Source organism: Podarcis pityusensis, assembly GCF_964106645.2.
Source record: "Podarcis pityusensis genome assembly, chromosome: 1".
NCBI classification, from domain to species: domain Eukaryota; kingdom Metazoa; phylum Chordata; class Lepidosauria; order Squamata; family Lacertidae; genus Podarcis; species Podarcis pityusensis.
The window spans coordinates 87,500,628-87,524,404 of NC_138028.1; the positions used below are offsets into that span (position 1 = coordinate 87,500,628).

Consider the following 23,777-nt stretch of genomic DNA (forward strand, 5'->3'; position numbering starts at 1 on the left):
AAAATCCTAGAAAGGGTTGAAGCAATGTCATCTCACTTTGCTGCAAATGAATTGGGAATCAATGGTCTGGCATTCATACTGCATAGCTGGGATCTCTCTAGACTCTAGCTACCATATCTATGTTGCCATAAAGTTCTGCTTTTGTATGGAAGGAAGCCTGGTTAGTTGCATCAAATCAATGCAATTTTTTGGAAAAGGCAGCCAAGTATATATTCTCATACCTAAGTGAGGCGGCACCTCAGGCTGGGGCCAAATGTCTCTCTGGACATTGACACTTTCCCAGGCCACACCTTTTCCCAGTCCACCCTACTTATCCCCAAGCTGCACCATCAGCAGTTTTCCTTTGTGCCTTTCCTTAAATGCCTTTCCCAGAAAACTCCGTGCCATTTCCTCTTCACCCCATTTTCCACCCCACCCCACAAAATAGTCCCCAGCAGAGATTTAAAGTCACAAAATATGCTACAAAGTGAAGGGTGGATACATATAGGCTGTTAGACCTTTAAAGTATGCTCTTCCAAGTGAGTTCCAACATGTCCTCTTAAAAAAATATTTCCAAATTCTCCCTCTTTCCCCAGGATAGGAAAAGACCAAACATTTAGTAGGTTAAAAAATTATTTACTAACAAACTCTCCAAAGATCAGATTCATGTGCTTTTTCATACACCAAACAGAAAAGTTGCACAGGCAGTAAATCCTAAATCCTTACCAAGAGGTTGGTAAAAGCCATGAGGCTGAGCTGCAAACCTCCTTACATGCTTAGTTCACAGGTTGACTAAGGCTAACAAAGACTTGATTGCCCATTTCCTCCCAAGGTAAGGGGAAGTGGCATGGCTAAGTCTGACTGGACAATTAACCCCTTCATGAATTATTCAGACTTACGGTAAGTATTTGGGGTATATGAGGCTGGTTATCCTATGTTCTCCTTAACATGAGAACTGTGGGAACTCAATATTAACAATGGACTACCTCGCAGGCATGCTGTAAGCCTCCTGACATAAGAATCAGAGATGCAAGATGTATATTTTTGGTTTTAATGATGTTTCAGTGTTTCACTTTTAGTTGCATTTAACCTCTTAGATAGAATGAATGAAGGGAAAGGTTTGATTTCTGTGTGAGGTTCCTGTGGGCCTGCATTCTACAACCTTATGCTCTCTAAGCATAAACAAGAAACCCTGTCTAGCCCTCAAAGTGGCACAAATGGCCCTCTAGGATGTTATTCTAAGTTCATCATGAGTTAGCCCCAGAGTGTAAAACCAGCTATCCTTGAAGTTTCCTGGGAGAAAGGAGAAGTAAGGGAAGTGAGATAAAGGAAGGAATGTCAATAGCCCGATGAAGGCCTGGTTTCCAAGGCAATGGTGAAAGAAATGGGACATTTTAGACCAATGGCCTGGGCACATTTAGGCCACTCCAAGGTAATTGTGGGGGTTAAGATACCAATATGGAGCCATGTGTGTTTTACTTCTGGTGTGCTGTAACTTTTTGAAGCATTTTGAAAATGACAATGGTAAATCTGATCCATGTATAACAGATACATAACCTCTTGATCTTAATGAACTTGTTTGTGTGTCTGTTTTGGCTTAAACTCTATGCAGGTCCACAACAAGACCTCAAGGATGGCAAATACATTTGTGCTTTCTGATTTGGATCTTTCGGACCTAGATTTAGACGCTAATTACAGTGACTACTATGGCACTTTCAACCCTAACAGTGTAGCAGCAAAAGCACCCTGCAGAATCGATGTTATGCCACCTGTGTTCAAATACCTAGTGGCATTCATCTATGGCCTGACGTGCCTTCTGAGCCTGGTGGGGAACTCCCTGGTGGTTCTGGTGATTGCCTATAGCAAAGGAAACCGTTCTGCCACAGATGTTTATCTTCTGAACCTCGCCATTGCTGATCTCCTCTTTGCACTCACCTTGCCTTTCTGGGCTGTAGATAGAGCGCATGAATGGATCTTTGGCACTCCCATGTGCAAAATCCTGTCACTCCTGAAGGAAGTCAACTTCTACAGTGGCATCCTCCTGCTGGCCAGTATCAGTATGGATCGCTACCTGGCAATAGTTCATGCTACTCGGGCAGTCACTCAGAAGAGGAGCTGGGTCAGATTTGTCTGCGTTGGCATCTGGCTGCTCTCCCTCATCCTCTCCCTTCATGTAATTATCTTCCATGAGGCTTTCTTGCCAACCGAGGAGATGAAATGGGTTTGTTATGAAAATATTGGATGGAATCAAACATCTGAGATTAGGGTGAAACTGAGAATCCTGCCACAAACGTTTGGCTTCATTCTTCCCTTGATCATCATGCTCTTCTGCTATGGTGTGACGGTACACAGACTCTACCAGACCAAGAACAGTCAAAAAAAGAAGGCCATGAAAGTCATCTTGGCTGTGGTGCTGGTCTTCCTCGTCTGTTGGCTGCCCTACAATATTTCTCTGCTTGCTGATACCTTGATGAGGATGGCAGCTATTGCTGAAAGCTGCAGCCTCCACCGCAGCATCAATGCAGCCCTTTCGGGTACTGAAATCCTGGGATTTGCTCACAGCTGCATAAACCCCATCATATATGCCTTCATAGGACAGAAGTTCCGGAACAACTTCCTCAAGATCCTGGTCACAAGAGGCATCATCAGCAAAGATGCCTTGACTCGATTTAGAAAGGGTTCCTCCTTCTCATCCACCTCTGGCATCACCTCTACAACTCTGTAATAGGCTGGGGGGAAGAAAAAAAGGGAGAAACAGACCACTCAAGACAGAGTATGTCCAGCCACTGTTACAATGAAGGTCTTTGTAGACTTCAAGAATCAGGTCCAATAAGATGATACCACTGAAATGCTAAAAAAACCCAACCACTATTTTTGCCAATATTAGTGGAGATTCAGCAGTGCCAATATAGAGTTCCTTATAAACAATGTCCAAACAATCTCCTGTTCTCTGTCTAAAGTAGAATGCTGTGATAAAACTTTGAGTGGACGTAGCCATCATTTTTATATGTAGTTAAGTAAAAATTTGATATATAGAGAGTAGGCAAACTACATTCCCTTTCTACTTTTAATTCATTATTTTATAGATCTGTCTTTAGTATACTTTAAATTGAATATATTTATACATCTTGATAGAAATATGTTTCTGCTGTAAACTGCAGTGCTATGCTTAAAGTCAGTCATGGACCCTCTAGCAAATGCTTTAAACGCATCCTTTGGCACAAACAGTCCTGTTTCTACACTCACATTAATTAGAAAACAGATGTTTATGTTTTTTAACACTTTATGGTAACCCTTAATCTTGTAACAAAAAATAATTTGAATTTGTTTGAATAATTTGAATAATTTGTTTTTTTCTTTCTGTGCAACTGTTCTTCATACTATGCTAAAATTAAATATTGATTTCTGTTCTAATTTTTAAACACCTCTGAAAACATTTGTATGCTGCCAAGCTTTTGCTGGCAATATAGGAAACATCCTTCTGCAATACTTAGTTGACCTCTGATTTTATTTTTTCATATGGTTGTTATCACATGGTTTTATGTATGATCGTTGTAAACTGCCCTTTTTCTGAACAGAGGTTTATACATATATTTTTTATATGTAAATAAATAAATAAAAATCTGAGATAACTATGCTTCCGCTTCTTCCAGATTGATATACTGTATATGTCAGAAAGGTAGCCCTGCACTGCAAGCAATGTAGTATGTTGTTGTTATGTTTTCTTATGAACTCTTAAATGTCTTTTCTTTGTTGTTGTTTTCTGAACAAGCAATAATATCTTGTGGCATCCGAAAGAATAAAAAAATTGCATAATGGCATAAGCGTAGGGGTGTGTATGTAGATACGGGGGGGGGGGGTGTCAGAAGGAAATTAAATGCATACAGTACGGAACAGCAATTGCATCACTGGCAGTGACTTTTCACAAGAGCAGTCCCCAAGAAGCATAGGCTGTATTAGGAGGTGAGAAAAAAAATGACCCCCTCATTTCAGCTGGATGTAGGAATACTAAAGTTTCTATTTTAATTTCCAACTAGTGACGTATTTGCACATTTGTTAGACTTCATGTGTTCTATTTGAATGACTTGCTCTCAGTGTCTGTAGTTGATGCTTAATGTGTCATGCTTAATGACATCACTATGACCTGCCTCTGTGTGTCAGCGGTTGGACTGAGGAGGAATGGTGGGGGCTGCCCCCTTTCTTCTGAACCTTCCCAGGAACAGGAGGACAGTATAGATTTAGAACAGTGGTTTGCAGAAGGTCATAGTTCAGAGGCTGCAGAGGGGAGAAGCCGGGAAATATTGGGAGAGGAACAGCAGGAAGAAGAAACACCAAGGGAGAGACAGCTGACAGACTCAGTGTCTTTGGAGAGCATTCCTGACCTCCCCCCCAACCTAGGACCAGGCAAGCATTGAGGATAGTGGAACAGAAACTCAGAGGCAGAAAGCTCAGATTAGCCAACGCAAGAGTGGCGTAAAATAGAAGAGACAGAGGGGGTTGGACTTTACTCGGAGCAATGCCATTATCTTAGGGAGACCACATTTTTTTGTGCCTCTCTGTGAATTATGGAATAAATTACTTGGTAAGAACTCCTCTTATTTATCTGCTTCTTGGCTGCCACCATGGGAGGGTTCAGATTCTCTAAAGCCTGACACTGTGGCATCACTGGGGCCCTTAGGTCTCAGATCTGGGCCCTGAAACCCCAGGGTCTGGGATGCTCCTGACCTGGCAAATCCATGTGTAAATACCTTACAAGGAAATGAGGACGAATGCAAGATGAATGCTCATTGTTGCATAACCACACAACAAGCAAGTCAGAATGAATGCTCAACAAAGACCCCTCTCAGACTTCCCTTTTTATTGTGCATTCATGATGATTTGATGGTATCGAGATGGTTATATGCAAGCCCGCTTTCAGCACCATTCACACTGGCAAATGTTTTGGGGCAGCTATACAGCTTTGTTTCCTGTAAATTTATTTTTATTGAAACTTTTCAGCATGGAACACAATAAAAAACAGATTAAGCTAAATAAAAATGTAAAAAAAGAAATCAACAGAAAAGGAAAGAGAAAGAAGAAGAAAATACAAAGCCCTCTATCAGAAGTACAGTGGTACCTCGGGTTAAGAACTTAATTCGTTCTGGAGGTCCGTTCTTAACCTGAATGTTCTTAATCTGAGGCACCACTTTAGCTAATGGGGCCTCCTGCTGCCACCCGAGCCGCCATCGTGCAATTTCTGTTCTCATCCTGAAGCAAAGTTCTTAACCCGAGTTACTATTTCTGGGTTAGCAGAGCCTGTAACCTGAAGCATCTGTAACCCAAGGAACCACTGTAGATCTTGTCTCACATAAAAGGGGGTGGACCCTCCCAGCTCTCACCTGGAAGCAGTGACGGAGCTTCATGCTCCAGCACCGGGGGGCGGAGAGCAGGTAGGGGCAGGCCTGGCGCATGTCCCAGGGGTGTGGCGCACTGTCCGCAGGGGCATGACGTGTATCCTGGGGGCGTGGCATGCCGCCTGCAGAGGCATGGCACCCAGCGCGGCCGGGGGAGCAGCTGCAATGGCACCCCACCGGGATCGCGCTGCCAGGTGTGGTGCGCTCCCCCCGCACTCCTCTTCCTCTGCCAGTGCCTGGGAGCTTCCCTTTTCCTAACCTCGCACCCTGGGAGACCCTTCCCTGTCTCTCACGCAGGGTTTTTCACCTTCCATCCATCACCTCCTTGTGTGTGCCCTCATTAACCCATAGTAGAGGACCTCAAAAAACAAAACAAAACAAAAGCAAAAGTAAAGTGGATAGAAGAAGAAAGAGAAAACACAAGAAGTAAAGCTCATGAAAAATAAAAGGAAAGAGAGCAACGAGAAGGAAATAAATTGGACTTCTGATTCTCCGTCTGTCAATTATTCATAAACATTATTCAAAATATTCAGCGTTCAGAATAGTATCCAGCTGTATTCCAAGGTAATACCACTCTGCTCGTCAATCTACTAGGCAGTATTTTTCCAATCTTCAACCCCAGGTATCTCATTCATCTCCCTTTCCACACAAAATGTCCAAAAGGGGCTCCTCAATTGTTATTATTGCTAAAAGTCAATAATAGTCTTCCTCTAGTCCAGTATAATGACTTTATCTCCAAGAAATTCCAACATCCATTATTAGAAAAATAATCCATAATTAATACAGAGTAATAATCCATGGTTATATAAAGCTTTATTTCCAACGGATGCAGGTGCCATAGCTTTCCGCCTGTAACTTTTTGTAGCAGAATTCTGCAGTTCTTTTGTTGCACTTTTGTTGCACAATGCAGGCACGTCCAACAGGAAGATCGTGATCTACCGGTAAATCACCGGACGTCTGTGGTAGATCACTGGTAGATCACTGGCTTCCCCCAAAGAAGCTCAGCAACTTCGGCTCCCCTAAAAAAAAGCTCAAGATTTTTGACCTGAACCCCCAAAAAGGGGTAGATCACTGGCAGTTTTTAACTCTGTGAGTAGATTGCAGTGTCTTGGAAGTTGGCCACCCCTTCACTATAGCATAAGAGTGCCCCTCCAGATGGCAATAATGTAGTAACTCTGGGGAAGTGTCACAGAACAACGAATAAAGTGGAATGATGCATAGACAGTCTGGTATAAAACCACTACTATTGCACTGTTATTGTGTCACTGACAGGCTCAAGAATATGCCTATGAGAAAACACCAGTTAGGGTGTGTGGGCGTGTATGGGTGTGTGGGCGTGCGTGCCGATAATCTAACCTTTGTGTAATCTTTGTGCAAGCAAGTCTGAATAAATGAATAGCTCATTGGCATGAGCCCTAATTTGTTTTTACATTTAGAGAGTGAGGTTGAGAGATAAAGGCAGTGGTGGAACGCAAGTCTCCAAGCTTTACATCAATCTGCGTTTCTCCTGCACAGCCCTGGTTCTCAGATGTGGACCTCACAAATCCTGCTGTGTAACACCAAGAATTTGCACTACATGGTTGCAGTAGGATTTTGTGGATAGGCACTTAGCCATAATTTGTTTTTTTTTTTTTTAAAGCAATTTATTAAGTTTTACAATAAAAATAAACATAATAAACAATGTAACATTGATCTTAACATATTTTCACATTTTCTTTAGACTTCCTCACATCTCCCGCTCCCATTTTCATCGTTATAACGTTTTGTCAGCAATTTATCATCTTATTTAAAATTCTTATATCCCTTATATTTCATAATCTTATAGTTCTCAAAAGGAGCTAAGTTTCACAATCTTACTTATTTTCTTAAAAACTTCTAAATTTAGTGGCGCTCAGTTATTTTGATCTAGCGTCTTGTTTAGCATTCACTCAAATTACAATACTTTTGTAAATAGTTCTTAAATTTCTTCCAGTCCTCCTCAATCCTCTCTTCTCCCAGGTCACGGATTCTGCCGGTCATTTCAGCCAGTTCCATGTAGTCTATCAGTTGTATCTGCCATTCTTCCAGTGTGGGTAGATCTTGAGTTTTCCAATGTTTTGCGAGAAGTATCCTTGCTGCTGTTGTTGCATACATAAAAAATGTCTGGTCCTTCTTTGCCACCCCTTGGCCGACAATACCCAGAAGGAAGGCCTCTGGTTTCTTAGTGAAGGTATATTTAAATACCTTTTTCAGTTCATTATAAATCATTTCCCAGAACGCCTTCACTTTAGGGCAAGTCCACCAGAGGTGGAAGAACGTTCCCTCACACTCTTTGCATTTCCAACACTTATTATCAGACAGGTGGTAAATTTTGGCAAGTTTGACTGGGGTCATATACCATCTGTAAATCATTTTCATTACATTTTCTTTCAGAGCGTTACATGCAGTAAATTTCAATCCATTGTTCCACAACCTCTCCCAGTCCTCAAACATGATATTATGCCCAATGTCCTGTGCCCACCTTATCATAGCCGATTTAACCGTTTCATCTTGTGTATTCCATTTCAACAGCAAGTTATACATCCTTGAAAGTACCTTAATCTTTGGTTCTAACAATTCTGTTTCTAATTTCGATTTCTCCACCTGGAACCCTAGTTTTTTATCATTTTTAAAAACTTCTTTAATCTGAGCGTAATGTAACCAATCTCGCACTTTGTCTTTCATTTTCTCCAAATTCTGCAATTTCCAATTGTCTCCATCCTTTTCTAATATTTCCCAGTATTTTGGCCATTTAGCCTCCATATTGGGTCTTTTTCGGGCCTTGGCTTCCAAAGGTGAAAGCCACCTTGGTGTCTTATTTTCCAGCAAGTCTTTATATTTTATCCAGACATTAAACAATGATTTTCTGACAATATGGTTCTTAAAGGCCTTATTTGCTTTAACCTTGTCATACCATAAATATGCATGCCATCCAAAAGCATTGTTAAACCCTTCCAGATCTAGCACATCAGTGTCCTCAAGAAGTAGCCAGTCTTTTAGCCAGCAGAACGCTGCGGCTTCATAATACAACTTTAAGTCTGGCAGGGCAAAGCCCCCTCTTTGTTTTGCATCAGTTAATATCTTAAACTTAATTCTGGGCTTTTTGCCCTGCCAGACAAACTTAGAAATGTCTCTCTGCCACTTCTGAAAGCACCCCGTTTTGTCCAAGACCTGAAGTGTTTGAAATAAAAACAACATCCTTGGCAATACATTCATCTTGATAGCAGCAATTCGGCCTAACAAAGAAAGTTTCAATTTTGACCAACTATCTAAGTCTCTCTTAATTTCTGTCCAGCATTTTTCATAATTGTCCTTAAATAGACTTAGATTTTTTGCTGTTATGTTTACCCCTAGGTATTTTACTTTTTTAACCACATTAAGTTCCGTCTCATTCTGAAACCGTTCTGACTCTGTATCAGTCAAGTTTTTCCCCAAAACCTTAGTTTTCTGTTTATTTAGTTTAAATCCAGCCACCCGACCAAAGTCATTAATCAATTGTAATACTCTTTTCGTACTGGGCTCTGGCTTCTGCAAGGTCAAAACCAGGTCATCTGCAAAAGCTTTTAATTTATATTGTTTCTGACCGACCTGAATTCCTTCCACCAACCGATCCTCTCTAATCATGTTCAATAGCACTTCCAGAACCGAAATAAATAACAAAGGGGAAATAGGGCAACCTTGTCGTGTCCCTTTTTCAATTTTAAACTCTTCTGTAACCACATTATTAACTATCAGTTTAGCTTTCTGTTCTGAGTATATCGCCCCGATCCCATTCTCAAAACCCCGTCCCACTCCCATCTCTTTCAAATTTCCCATCATAAATTTCCAGGAGATATTGTCAAAGGCCTTCTCCGCGTCTATAAAGATTAAAACTGCTTTTGTATTTATGTCTGTTTGCAAAAGTTCCAAAATGTCAATAATGTTCCTTGTATTAGCAAACAGATGTCTTCCTGGGAGAAAGCCGGCCTGGTCCTTATGAATTACTTCATTTAAAACTTTTTTAAATCTATTTGCCAAAATGTCTGCAAATATTTTGTAATCCACATTTAAAAGAGAGATGGGACGGTAGTTCTTAAGTTGTGTCTTTTCAGCTTCCGACTTTGGTATTAATGTGATAAACGCTTCCTTCCACGACTCCGGTGCCCTCCTCCCCTCCATAATTTCATTGCTGACCTCCATCAAAGGTTGTATCAAATAGTCTTTTAATGTCTTATAATACTTGGAGGTCAGCCCATCTGGTCCTGGAGATTTGCCAAGTTGCATGTTCTGGATGGCTTGTTCGATCTCCTGTCGTGTTATTTTAGAGTTCAGGATTGTCCTATTTTCTTGTGACAATTTAGATAGTCCGTTTTTTACCAGAAATTGTTTAATCTCAGCCTCATCTTGCGGCCCTTGGGTGTATAATTTTTTGAAATATCTCTGGAAACACTTTCTAATGTCCACTGGATTCTGAATGTTTTTTCCATCAACCTCTAGGTTTGTAACAGTATTTAATCTTTGTCTTCTCTTCAGCTGCCAAGCTAGCAGTTTTCCACATTTATTCGCCGACTCAAACGTTTTTTGTTTCATTAATTTAACCTTCCATTCAATTTCCTGATTTATCAATTTAGAATATTGTGTTTGATAAAGTTTAATTTCTCTCAGAGTTGGCTGTGACTTCGGATTCACTCTTAATTTTTTCTCTAATTCTTTTATTTTATCCAAAATCTTATCTTTTTTCTCATTTTGTGTTCTTTTCTTTACTGCATTCTGTTGTATCAAGAATCCCCTCATTACAGCTTTGCTTGCGTCCCAGATTATTCTTTTTTCCACCATATTATTCATATTTATCTCAAAATAATCCTTCAAAACTTTTTGGGCCTTCTTGGTAATTTCCTGATCTCTAAACAAATTGTCATTCATCTTCCATCTAAAGGATCCAGTTGGTAGTAGTGTCATATCCATCTTTACTGCATTATGGTCGGAGCAGGTCTTTGGGCAGATTTCCACTTTTCTGACCTTAGGTGCCAGGCCTCTAGAAATCCATATTTGGTCGATTCTTGTCCAGGTCAGTTGGGCTTCAGAAAAGAATGTTCCCTCTCTTCCTAGTGGGTTCTTTGTCCTCCAAATGTCAATCAAATCCATATTGTCAGTCATTTCAAAAAAGGTTTTAGGTAGTCTGCCGTCTTTTGTAACATTTTGACTTTGTGACTTGTCCATGTTAGTTGATACGACCCCATTCATATCTCCCATCATTATGATGTTGTTGTAGTCTAGATAGTCCAGCATTGTCTCCTGCAACTTCTTGTAAAATTCCGATTTCCCTTCATTAGGTGCGTAGATTCCTAATATCAGCAGTTTCTCTCCTTGATATTGTATCTCAATAGCCAAAATTCTTCCATGTTCATCTTTAAATAGGAATTTAGGTGACAGGCTCTCTTTTGCATATATCACCACACCTCTCTTCTTAACTTTGTCGGACGATACAAATTCCTGGCCCAATCTTTTGTTTATTAACACTTTTCTGTGGAGCCTCGTCACATGTGTTTCTTGTAAACAAATAATGTCCAATTGTTCTTTTTTTAATATATGAAATATTTTCTTCCTTTTTTCCGGAATGTTACAACCATTAATATTCCAGCTCAACAGTTGCAGAGACATCCTGAACTATCTGGTTATTTTTCAAGGGGTGGTATCTTCTCAGGATCTTCAGGTTCCACAGATGCTGATGTTGGTACTGGCGTTGCCTCAGGCCCAGAAGGTAGTTCAATTCCTTTTTGAAGGTCCTCTCCGTATGTAGACAGGAATTTGTCTCTCTCTTCCAGTGTTCTTACTTTAACCTTTCTCCCTCTAAAGGTAAAAGATATTCCTTGGGGAAATTCCCACCTGAATGGAATTGCGTTGCTCCTTAGTAATTTAACAAGTTCAGAATAGGCGGCTCTAAGATCAAGCAGTAGTCTTGGGATATCTTTATAAATTTCAATTCTTCTATCCAAGACCTCCAGTGATTTTACAAAATGTAGTCCCAAAATCTTATCCCTTTCCTCCTTTGATCTCAATGTTATCAAACAGTCTCTGGGCCTCTCCTTCTTTATGAATCTTCCGAGTCTGAAAGCTGACACGATTTTAAAGTCTTTTTCTTCCAAGTTCCAGAACTTGGAGAATTCTTTGGTCAAAAACTCAGTTAGATGTCCTTCTTCTGCCTCTTGTAGTGATCTAATCCTTAAGTTGCTCTCACGGTTTCGCAGTTCTATCATAGAAAGATAAATCTGATGTTCCCCAACTTGTTTAGTGAGTGGTCTTACCTCTTGCTCTAAATTTTCTAATTTTTGTCTAGTGTCCTCAGTCAATTTCCGATTTTCTGCTGAGGCCTCCGTTAACTGTCCAATTGCTTGTGCATTCTGTGCCACTTGTGTGGTTAATTTATTTAGACATTCTGTGTTTTTGTCAATCTTTGCTGATTGCGCATCTACTTTCTTGTCCAAAGCTTCCAATTTTTCAAAAATTTTGTCTAGAACAGAAACAGATGCTCCTGAGGCCATATCTTCCAATTGTAACTGCTCTGCTTCGCCCTCTCCCTCCACTTCTGAGGGCAAAGTAGGCACAGATGATCTACGTGTCTGTGAGGCTGAGGTTAGAGTTGTTAAAGTTGTTTGTTTAGCTCTCCCTCTTTTTCTTGTGCCACTCATTCCAACGTTATCTGTCAGTCAAGGTCACACTGAGTTATTCCCATGGGAATGGAAAGGTCCAGAGCAAGCAAACAGCAAGGGAATCGAAAGTAAAAAGTGCATGTAAAGTCACTGTTTTAGTCCAATCCTCTAGAGGGAGCTTAATCTGTCTTTCAGAGTCTAATTTAATGTCCAAGAACCTTCAAGTACAAATATTTAGCAGAGTTTATAAATAGTCACTTTGTTGCAGACAGTGCTTATTTATCTCCAAAAAGAATGTTTCAAATTTAAAAGGTCTCAATACCCTCAGATTGTTTCAAGTTCCAATATACAGTATCCAAATCTGCAGTACTGACAGCTCCCTTAGTGCTCAGGCAGCTCCTGACTCTGGGTTTCACCTTCTAATTTGTAATCCAATAAAAGGAGGAAAGTCAAGTGCAAGTAAAAATCCCAAATCTTTAGCTTAAAGTCTTTACTTTAAGATGCAAGTTCAATAGATGCTTAGATCTGTAAAACTTAGGATCTCTTTCTTTCAGCCTCCACTCCTCCAGCTAGTTGCTTTTTTCAAGTTCAATGGCTGCGGAAGACGGACTTCCTGCTTCCACGTCTCTCCGCTTTCAGCCAAGTTCAAGCCAATTTAAATTTTCCCTTTAAAATCTCAAATTCAAGTGACTCAGTCTTTTACTCACAAGTTAGTTGCTTTTTCGTCCAAATCCGTAATTTAGCAGGAAAAGGGATCAGCGCTCACCGACAGTAGCAGCGCGGCTTCGCTCCTCAGGCTGTGAAACAGCTCTCAGCGCCGCAACCCCCCTCCGCGCTCCGGAGCCCCTTACGGGGTTCCTTCTGCACTAGGAGGGTCGCTCAAGGCGCCCACCGAGCCTCAAGACCCCAGGCTCTTGCCGCCTGGGGTTTTCCAGAGTGGGTCTCCGCTTCGCCGTAGCGGACGACCCGTTGCCTGCGGAGCCTCCTCTCCCGTTCAGAAGAGGACCGCCATTGCCGTTCGCGCCGCCCCCGGAAGTCCAGGCACTTAGCCATAATTTGATGGGAGGTTGGTAAACGTGATTTATGTAGGGTTTACCCCTTATCCTTTTCTTCTCCCAAAAATTTCCCATAAGGTAGTGGAGCTTTAGGAATAGTGTTTTCCTTCTCCTAGATGAGCTACCTACCCAGGTTGACAAGCCCTATCTGCCCCTCACTTCCCTCTACAGCATGTGCAGAAACTGCCTTCTTCACCAATGGACCCACTATTGGTCTCATTTGCTCAATCCACCAGAGCCTGTCTTCGCATACAGGGGAAGTTTGCAGGTAATGCACTGCGAACTAGTATCTTGTTGGAGTAATCAAAGTGAAGGAATTGAGCGAGTCACCTACTAGTATACTTCTCACAGTTGGAGCTGTTTCCTGTTATAGTCATCCACAGACCATTCCTCACCCCGCCTCTTAGGTAATGTAACGAAGGGTTTGATGTGTTCTGTGGAGGGAAGTTTTGCAAAGGCCAGTTCCTCCTAGAAAACCCGAACTTTCAGCACCACATGCTGGTGTCCTCAAGACGATTCCCTAAAGCAGGCAGGTAAGTGGATGAGTCTGCCTAACTCTGCATAGGACTGAGGTTGAAGATGAGAATGATGATAAGGACAATACATTAATATATTGGGAACAATGCATTGATAGGCAAAACTTGGTATTCCAAGGTGCTAAAGTTCTACATAAATGTCTAACAAGCTAGATGATAAAAGTGAAGTTGCTGTAGCATTTTGACGGTGAGATCCTCACTGTTCATCATGATGATTGTATCTGTCTTGTATTGCGATGTCAGTCGGCAGACTCAAATCTTACTAAATATTATTTGGAACAGCATATTAAATTATACCAGTCTAAAACCCATTTTGCATGTGATATTACAGCACTGATCATAGTTTTCTTGCAATTGAGCATACAGTATTTCCAATTTTAAAGAATAATCGGAAACAAAATACACACAGAGATGTCTAATACTGTGTGTTTAAATATTAATGTTGTGTTATAATTGTTGTAGCCCATCCTGGGACTTCGGGATGAAAGGCAGGGAAAATAATAAGAATAATAATGCAGTAGTAGTAGTAGTAGTAATAATAATAATAATAATAATAATAATAATAGATAATTTTGAATACAAAGTGATGCACCTGATACTGAATTGCAGCTGTCTCTGATGTGGGGTGGGGACGCGGGTGGCACTGTGGGTTAAACCAAAGAGCCAAGGACTTGTTGATCAGAAGGTTGGTGGTTCGAATCTCTGCGACAGGGTGAGCTCCTGTTGCTCGGTCCCAGCTCCTGCCAACCTAGCAGTTTGAAAGCACGTCAAAGTGCAAGTAGATAAATAGGTACTGCTCCGGTGGGAAGGTAAACGACGTTTCCGTGCGCTGCTCTGGTTCGTCAGAAGTGGCTTAGTCATGCTGGCCACACGACCCGGAAGCTGTACGCCGGCTCCCTCGGCCAATAAAGCGAGATGAGCGCCACAACCCCAGAGTCGGTCATGACTGGACCTAATGGTCAGGGGTCCCTTTACCTTACCTGATCTGGGGTAGATGATTATAAGCAGCTCACATATTTGGAACTAATACAGAATGACTTCTGAGGTGGAACAGCTATCTAGAGAAGGATTCTGCAAATGATAATGAGCTATAGACAGCACCATCATTATCAACAATTGCAACAAATATTTACTACAGCTGTTGCTGCTACCCTTCATAAGCCAAATTGACAGGTTCCTGGCCTCATAGAGCTTACAGCATAAATTTTGACTGGGGAAAACAGAGAAAGGTGAAGGGAAAAAGATGCTGCTCTTATATTCTTAAAGGAAGCAGCTACTATAATAGTACACTCATCACACTCACACTCACACACCCCGAAAGTGAAGCTGCCTCCACAGGAGAGACCTGTTTATACAGGAAATCATTGTCAGGTATTCAACAGCAGCTACACCTCTGCATGAGTCTCCTTATGAATTTTCTAGGACTTCGTGATTACACAGACTGGCATTGCATTTCCCCCCGACTCTTTGCAGCATGCATCAGGGATACAGACCAAACTGCCATGTACTGCCTGGCTATGTAGCAGTTATGGGGTATTCCATTGGACCAGCGAGTAAAAGGGAGTTTACAGTGTCAGCCCAGAGAAGCATTAAATCGCAACAGGAGGCTATCTCAGTGGCAGCTTCTGAGCCAAATCATTTCTGTTCACTCCCGTGTTACAGCAGCATTTTAGAAGCAGAATGTCCAAATCTACATTGAACTCGTCACCAGACTAATTTTACAAATCATATGAAATATAAGAATATCAGGAAATGTCACTATAGGTTGATTTTTTTTGCACATAAATGAGTCAATCTGGATTTTGAATATATACTGAAAGGAGTCATCTCTCCAGTGTTGGTTGTTTCCTAGCCTTAAAGCAGAGAACAAAGGTCCATGTAGGAAAAACTTTATGCATTGGGTATTAACGCAGACCTCAGGAATGAGACTTGCATGGCAGACCTGCTAGAGCAAACATGCTGTGCATCTTGAGAAAGAGGTGTGCTCACACTTCCTATTGCAAGAACAGCAAAAGCAACCAAGTTATTGGCACAGATTTCCCCACATTGCCGTAAAGGTGAAACTTCACACATGTAGTTTTGCTACACAGACATATCCTCTCCACAGGAAGAGAGCAAAATAGCACGTGTGTATGTTTTGCAGTGGTTATGACAGATGTTTTGAAGTTATCACATAAAAATAAACACTTGATCTGTTTTCACATATGATGGTATGCAGTATATACCAGATGTAGCCAGTGTGGTGCTCTGACCATTGGGAAATGAGGAATGGAGCAAATAGGAGATGAAGTCCAAGATAAAAGGAGAGCACCATGCTGCCTACCTCTGGTGTACACAGATATCAAATTCTTCACCACATGTAGTTTAGCCTCATAAAAGGAAAACATTGTGCATTAGTTGCTCCAGTGCTCTTTTTCTAGAAAAAAATGTTCTGGAACTCACCATGAGTGCCTCCCTTCTTCTCTTATAATGGTGCCCACCTTAAAGGTGCTGGAACTGAGTTGCGGTGAGTTCTAGCTGAAAAAAAGCCCTGGTTGGTCCTCAGAATAGACAATGAACCCCTCCAGACAGGTGCTATTTTAGGGAGAGACTCAATCATGTACATTGGTACCTCGGGTTTACAGATGCTTCAGGTTACAGATGCTTCAGGTTACAGACTCCGCTAACCCAGAAATAGTGCATCAGGTTAAGAACTTTGCTTCAGGATGAGAACAGAAATCATGCAGCAGCAGCGGGAGGCCCCATTAACTAAAGTGGTACCTCAGATTCAGAACAGTTTCAGGTTAAGAATGGACCTGCAGAACAAATTAAGTTCTTAACCCGAGGTACCACTGTACTGGCAAATTCATGTTGCACAATTTTTGACTTTTTGTTACAGTATAAGGAAAATGACAGGGGAAAGCACCATAAAGCTTTGGAGCAATGAAGCTTTGAATGCTCAGTAAACAGGTCATCTGGAAGCACACAATATTTTCCAAATAATCCCCCTATTGCAGAAATTCCCATACGTTATTTTATTTTTTGGCTGCTTTAGTACCTGTGTGAGCCCTTGTTGTGTGCAGGAATCACAGATATCCATGATCGATTACACATTTTAAAAAATAAGCACAATAAACACTAACAGAAATGAAAGGAAGGGGTATAAATAAAACTAGAAAAAACTTAAAAGAGTTTTGAAAAGGAGGCACAACCCTCTTGGGAACAAGGTAAAGGTAAAGGAACCCCTGACCATTAGGTCCAGTCGTGACCGACTCTGGGCTTGCGGCGCTCATCTCGCTTTATTGACCGAGGGAGCTGGCATACAGGTCATGTGGCCAGCATGACTAAGCCGCTTCTGCCAAACCAGAGCAGCGCACGGAAATGCCATTTACCTACCCGCCTGAGCGGTACCTATTTATCTACTTGCACTTTGATGTGCTTTCGAACTGCTAGGTTGGCAGGAGCAGGGACCGAGCAACGGGAGCTCACCCCGTCGCGGGGATTCAAACCACTGACCTTCTGATCGGCAAGTCCTAGGCTCTGTGGTTTAACCCACAGTGCCACCCACATCCCTTCTTGGGAACAAAATATGCTTTTAATAATTAAATTATGACCCTGTTGCTGCAATCTATGGCCTCTGTGGAATGATAGAAAACCCAGTCTTTGTTTTCATTAGGAAAAGTAGGAGAAATGGCCACGCATTCAACCTGTATAGTTGGAATCTGTCTGGAATTGACCTATCATATCTATGTTGTCAGAAAGCTCTTGTGTGGAAAGAAGCCTGGTTGGTTTTATCAAATCAATGCAAGTGTGTGTGTGTGTGTGTGTGTGTGTGTAAAAGCCAGCCACTTATATGTTCTCACACACCAGTGATGGGGAACCTCCTCCTGCAAGAGTCAGCTGGTTCCCCCAAGAGCTCAGGACTAAAAATGGAGCATCCTGATTTTGAACAGTGAGATATTGGAGGGTATGGATAGAAAAAAGTAGATCTTTTTCCTCAGTGATCTCTCCCTGAACCAGCCTGAAGACAATTCCACTCCTGCCCCAAAGCAAACTCTTGTCACTTGTGGCAGAGTTTTCTGCATGCAGCACAGTATAATCTGGATTCAAAGGGCTAATTCGCTTAGCAACAGGTTTTGAATGTTAGCATGAAATGGAATTGTTAGATGAGTGCCAGGTTCCTTTTAGCTCTACTGTTTGGTTCTTGTGTAACATTGACTGATATGCAGGATTTAAGATGCAGCAGTTTTCACTTCTGTGTTAAAATGCTCAAGCATTTTGAGAATGGTTAAACTTAGGTTGGGCCCATATATAACAAATATGTATCCCACTGATCTTAATGAACTCGTTCATATATCTGTTTTGTTTTCATACTCTACACAGGCACAGAGCAAGACCTCAATAATGGCAAACTCAGTTGTGATTTCTGATCTGGATTTTCTGGATTATTATCTAGATGGTAATTACAGTGACGTGTACGGCACCTTTGACCCTAACAGTATAGCAGCAGCAGCCTCACCTTGCGGAATTAATGTTACACCAGATGTTTTCAAGTACCTAGTGGCATCCATCTACGGTCTCACATGCCTCCTGAGCCTGGTGGGAAACTCCTTGGTGGTTCTGGTGATTGCCTACAACAAAGGAAACCGTTCTGCCACAGATGTGTATCTTCTGAACCTCGCCATTGCTGATCTCCTCTTTGCACTTAGTTTGCCATTCTGGGCTGTAGAAAGAGTGCATGAATGGATCTTTGGCACTCCCATGTGCAAAATCCTGTCACTCCTGAAGGAAGTCAACTTCTACAGCGGCATCCTCCTGCTGGCCTGTATCAGCGTGGATCGCTACCTGGCAATCGTTTATGCTACTCGGGCAGTCACTCAGAAGAGGAGCTGGGTCAAATTTGTCTGCGTTGGCATCTGGCTGTTCTCCTTCCTCTTCTCCCTTCCTGGGATTATCTTCCGTGAGGCTTTCCTACCACCTGATTTCCACAAGTGTGTTTGCTATGAAAATATTGAAGGGAATCAGACATCTGAGATTAGGGTGAAACTGAGAATCCTGCCACAAACGTTTGGCTTCTTTCTTCCCTTGATCATCATGCTTTTCTGCTATGGTGTGACGGTACAGAGACTCTACCAGACTAATAACAGTCAAAGAAAGAAGGCCATGAAAGTCATCTTGGCTGTGGTGCTGGTCTTCCTGGTCTGTTGGCTGCCCTACAATATCTCTCTGCTTCTTGATACGTTAATGAGGTCTGGAGCTATTGGTGAAACCTGTGACCTTCGCAACAGCATTGATGCAGCCCTTTCGGGTACTGAAATCCTGGGATTTGCTCACAGCTGCATAAACCCCATCATATATGCCTTCATAGGGCAGAAGTTCCGGAACAACTTCCTCAAGATCCTGGTCACAAGAGGCATCATCAGCAAAGAAGCCTTGACTCGGTTTAGAAGGGGTTCCTCCTTCTCATCGACCTCTGGCATCACATCTACAACTCTGTAATAGCCATGCTTGTAAAAAGGCTTCAAGAGTCAGACTCACTAAAGTGATACCACTGAGATGCTTAAAAAAAACACCTGTATACCTTTGGCTATAGGGCGGTGTAGAAATAATAAAATAAATAAAATAAAAATAATCTGCCAGTATTAGCTTAGATTCAGCAATGATTATTGATGACACAAAACATCCCCACATGCTTGTCAGAAAAGCAAATATGTCTATTTTCCTCCCAGAAAGTTTTTGTGATTCAAATAATCTGAACATTTGCACATCAGGTATTGTACACCCAGAAACATGTATAATGTTCTCAAATGGAATTCTGTGCATTAAAACCAAGATGGCTACCAGTTTATGTCCAGTGCAGATAATATGCAGTTCTTTAATAAATGATAGCCAAACAATATCCTGTTCTTCCATAGCCAATCTGTCTAAAGTAGAATCCTGTGACAAAATTCTGGGTGCATTTATATGCTTAACAAAAAATAAGATATATGGAGAGAAAACAAACTTAATTCCAACTCTATCTCGAATTCACTTTTAATTATTCTTTTATAGATCTTTCGTTTGTTTATTTTAATATGAATTTGTTAATACATCTTGATAAAAATATGATTTTGCTGTAAATTTGCCTGCGGAGCTATGATTAAGTCAATGTAATGGAGAGAGGGTGGTAATAAGGAATAATGCACACAATGGCCTTTAGGGAAAAGGCCCATCTCCATAACTTTTACCTGAGGTCACATGTTTCCCTAATAGTTAGGGTATTTTCCCATTACTGCTTTATCCAAATCCAGTGTTTCTACTGCTAGTTTTTGAAGCTGCATTCACACATTATTTACAATTAATATTAATCCTGTAGTTTCTTGACATACTGCTGTTTGCTGCAGTCCTTTCAAAACATTTGCTGTGTTTTAAGCTGCTAATGCGAACATACAATGAATTAAAGAACAGGATGCATAGACCTGATTGCCATAATTCACTTGTGTCAAGGTAGGTAGGTTCATTGTGCACATCTAGAGCCATTGTCAGGGGCTGGGCAGAGGAGGAGGAGTGGTGGAGACCCCCTCCCCATCCTGTCCCTTCCAGGGAGGAGGAAGACTGTATAGATTCACAACAGTGGTTTGCGGGAGGTCACAGCACAGAGGCAGATGAGGAGAAAAGTTGAGAAATAATGGGAGAGGAGGAGCAGGCAGAGCTGGAGCAGCAGCTGGCTGACACGTTGTCACTAGAAAGCATTCTAGACCCACCATCTCCCAGAACCTGGCGAGCCTTAAAAGTAGGAGAGCAACGAACTCAAAGACAGAGGGCACTTAGTGGCACCCGTAGAGGAGATGATGATGATGACGAATGCAGATTCACTCGGGACAATGCCGTTATTCAAGAGGCTGGATTCTGTAGCCTCTCTCTGTAAAGTTTGAAATAAAAAAGGACTGTAAGAAATAAAAAAGGACTGATGCATGATATCTCAGGGATAAAATATCGGCCCTCTGCCTCTGCCTATACTGCCAGTGTTGTAGCTAGCTGTATGAAATAAGAAGGTCTGGCTGATGTTATGTAGATTTGTATTCCTACAAATTCTAAACAGGTGACATGTTACCTTCCTTTATTATATAAGATGTTGGCCCAATAAAGAATCCTGGTTTAACTATTCCATCTCTCTTATATTTTCTACATGTACAGCACCTGATGAAGTTGTTATTAAAACACTAACAACAAAAGACTTTTACAAGATTATACACTGATACCTTAAGTTGCATGTCCTATAGTTGGTCAATCATTTAGAAGTGGCTGCTGTGGAAGAATGCTTGATACCTATGCCCATTTTTTGGCATAGGTTTGGTTGTCTCTCAAGATTTCATCACTTAATTGAGTACAAGGGTTCCTGAGGTAGGGGCAGCAGACTTCATCACCATTTGAATACTGAGGTGACTTCACCTATTTTTTGATGTGATGGTTCCAAACTCGCAGGTTACATTATCCATTTAAAAATCACAATATTTTTTGTTTCTAAAAATTCCCAAGTAGCATCAGGCACTTCCCAATAGGTGTGTGTGTGTTTTTTGTGTGTGTTTATGTGTGTACATCTGTGCATGTATATGTGTGTTTGTGTGTATACACAAAAACACATCAACTGAAGCTTCCAGGCGCATGAACATCCAATGAATAATATGCATTTGTGCATGTAACATATGACAATCTGTGTATGGGTTTCCCACTACCGTATTTTTCGCCCTATAGGGCGCACTAATTTTTTGGGGGGGGAAATAAAGGGGGGGGGAAATTATTCCCCCCCCCGAGCCCCAAAGAGCAAAGAAGCCATGACAGCGAGCGGGATGGATCGCGCTAGCTGTCCTGGCTTCGTTTTTAGCCTTGGGGCTTGCGGGGCTGGGGGCGGGGGAAGCCTGAGCTTCCCTCGACCCCAGCCCCCAGAACGGGTCCGGGAGTGATGGTGAGGTTGCACAACCTCGCCATCGCTCCCGGAGCTTGCTTGCGGGGCTGGGGGCAGGGGAAGCCCAAGCTTCCCCCGTCCCCAGCCCCCAGAACAGGCTGTTGCCTGCAAGCCTTGTGAGCCCGGCGGGAACTCCCGCCGGGCTCGCAAGGCTTGCGGACATTTGCGCGAAGCACCGGGCGCGCTCCGGAGTGCACCCCGTGCTTTGGGCTGCAGGCTGCTGCCCGCAAGCCTTGGGAGCCCGGCGGGCACTCTCGCCAGGCTCCCAAGGCTTGCGGATAGCTTCCTGAAGCGTGGAGAGCGAGAGGGGTCGGTGCGCACCGACGCCTCTCGCTCTCCAGGCTTCAGCGAAAGCCTGCATTCGCCCCATAGGATGCACACACATTTCCCCTTCATTTTTGGAGGGGAAAAAGTGCATCCTATAGGGCGAAAAATACGGTATTTTGTCCATGGAATTGCTTTCCATACAAGTAACACATAATATGGGAAGCAGTCCTGAATCATTTATAGCACAACCCAATACATCCTACTCAGAAGAAAGCCCCATTGAACTTAGTGGGACTTATCACCATGATGGAACAGTGTAGAAGGAGTGTTTAGGAAACCTCATGTGCTTCTTTAAGAAAGTGCTTGCTATGGAGTCTTCACAAGCTGTGCACACTGAGGTTAATTGTTAACATATTTCTTCGTACTGCATTAGAAAGAAGAAGGCGTGATGAGCAGATTAGATGTCTTTTAACTTTAGAAGTCAGTCAGTCTTTGGATGGAAATATTTTAGATATGGGGAATGTGTCTACAGACCTCTCCAGAAACAGATTTTTTTTTTTTGTTTAGTCAATGTTCAGATGGACATGATGTCCAATGACTGTATTTTGCAACAAATCATGTTGCTATATCGACTGGAATCTTTTGATGCAACAGAGACCACAAATTTCCTTTCATGCACAAGTGTACAGCTGTTCTAGAATCCAATAAAATAATGAACTAGTGCATATTCAATGTAATCAATGTGTATATTTGGTAGGATCATGTCTGCATTTTCAATACTGGACCTATAAGCAAAGCAGAAGCTGCCCAGTCTCTAAAATTAGTGACAAATTAGAGGCTTTGGACAAAACACAATATTTTTCTGACCTATTTACAACTTGTTTGTGATGATTTTTTGAGTACAGTGGTACCTTGGGTTACATACGCTTCAGGTTACATACGCTTCAGGTTACAGACTCTGCTAACCCAGAAATAGTGCTTCAGGTTAAGAACTTTGCTTCAGGATGAGAACAGAAATCGTGCTCCGGCGGCGCGGCAGCAGCAGGAGGCCCCATTAGCTAAAGTGGTGCTTCAGGTTAAGAACAGTTTCAGGTTAAGAACGGACCTCCGGAACGAATTAAGTACTTAACCCGAGGTAGCACTGTAGTTCTTTGCCGGTCCTCAAATTCCAGATGATACTATCTTACGCATTATAGAGTCCATTGGGTTTAGAGAATTGTGTTCCCTAGCTACTTTGAACAAAACTAGATGTTTTTCTGACCAATTTATGTCCTTTTTGTGATGATGGTATTCTAGTTAGTAGTGGCTGTCCTCTGCCCCAGAGACAGTTGCAATCCAAGGTTTTAAAGGGATTTCCCACCTTTGTAATGCTGGCAGATGTCATTTCCGGGATGCCAGAGCAGCTGTTACCCAACTGGTTTTTGAGAAAAGCCCCCACATCCTCCTCACCTACTGTAAACAGCTGACATCATCCTCACCCATCACAGCTGAGAGATGCATCCTGGGAGGGTGATGCCACATTTCAGATCTCCTCAACAGGCACATTTTGGAGGGCTTCTGAGCTTCACCATTCAACTCTGCTGGTAGAGACACTTTTCATGGCCAAGGAGCCATGGTGCCCACCCAGGCGAAAGAAAGGACAGGGCTCCCAGACCTTTCATAGCTATATAAAAGAGGGAATTTTAGCAGATGTTGCTTTCATGAAGAGAGTTGGCTGCTGAAAATCTTTCTTCTACACAGCTATTAAAAGTGCAGGGGTTCCAGCCTCAGTACATCCGACCAGTGTTTGAAATTCCCATTGTTCCAGGCGTGTTTTGTGACAGGGAATTTCATAAACACGAGCAGTCTCTGAGCTCCGGACCACAGTACTGCGTCTAAGATTTCAGATTAAAACTGCCACTTCTGGCCCTGAGGGTGTGGGAGGAGAAATTCCTCCCCACTCAACTTCCAAGAGATCACTGCAGCGTCAGGCAAGC

General features: G+C 42.1%; 1 protein-coding gene and 1 pseudogene across 2 annotated transcripts; both read left to right on the forward strand.

Annotated features, from left to right (window-relative positions):
- Window positions 1-1,600: 1,600 nt before the first annotated feature.
- On the forward strand, window positions 1,601-3,299 carry LOC308471821 (C-X-C chemokine receptor type 1 pseudogene; annotated as a pseudogene). Its single transcript has one exon. The product of its transcript is annotated as a C-X-C chemokine receptor type 1 pseudogene (transcript).
- A 10,242-nt stretch (window positions 3,300-13,541) lies between these two features.
- On the forward strand, window positions 13,542-20,423 carry LOC308479709 (C-X-C chemokine receptor type 1-like). Its single transcript, XM_081010503.1, has 2 exons — window positions 13,542-13,607; window positions 17,973-20,423. Exon 2 carries the CDS (start codon window positions 17,994-17,996, stop codon window positions 19,086-19,088), a length of 1,095 nt encoding a protein of 364 aa, XP_080866629.1. The 5' UTR covers window positions 13,542-13,607; window positions 17,973-17,993; the 3' UTR covers window positions 19,089-20,423.
- Window positions 20,424-23,777: the final 3,354 nt, after the last annotated feature.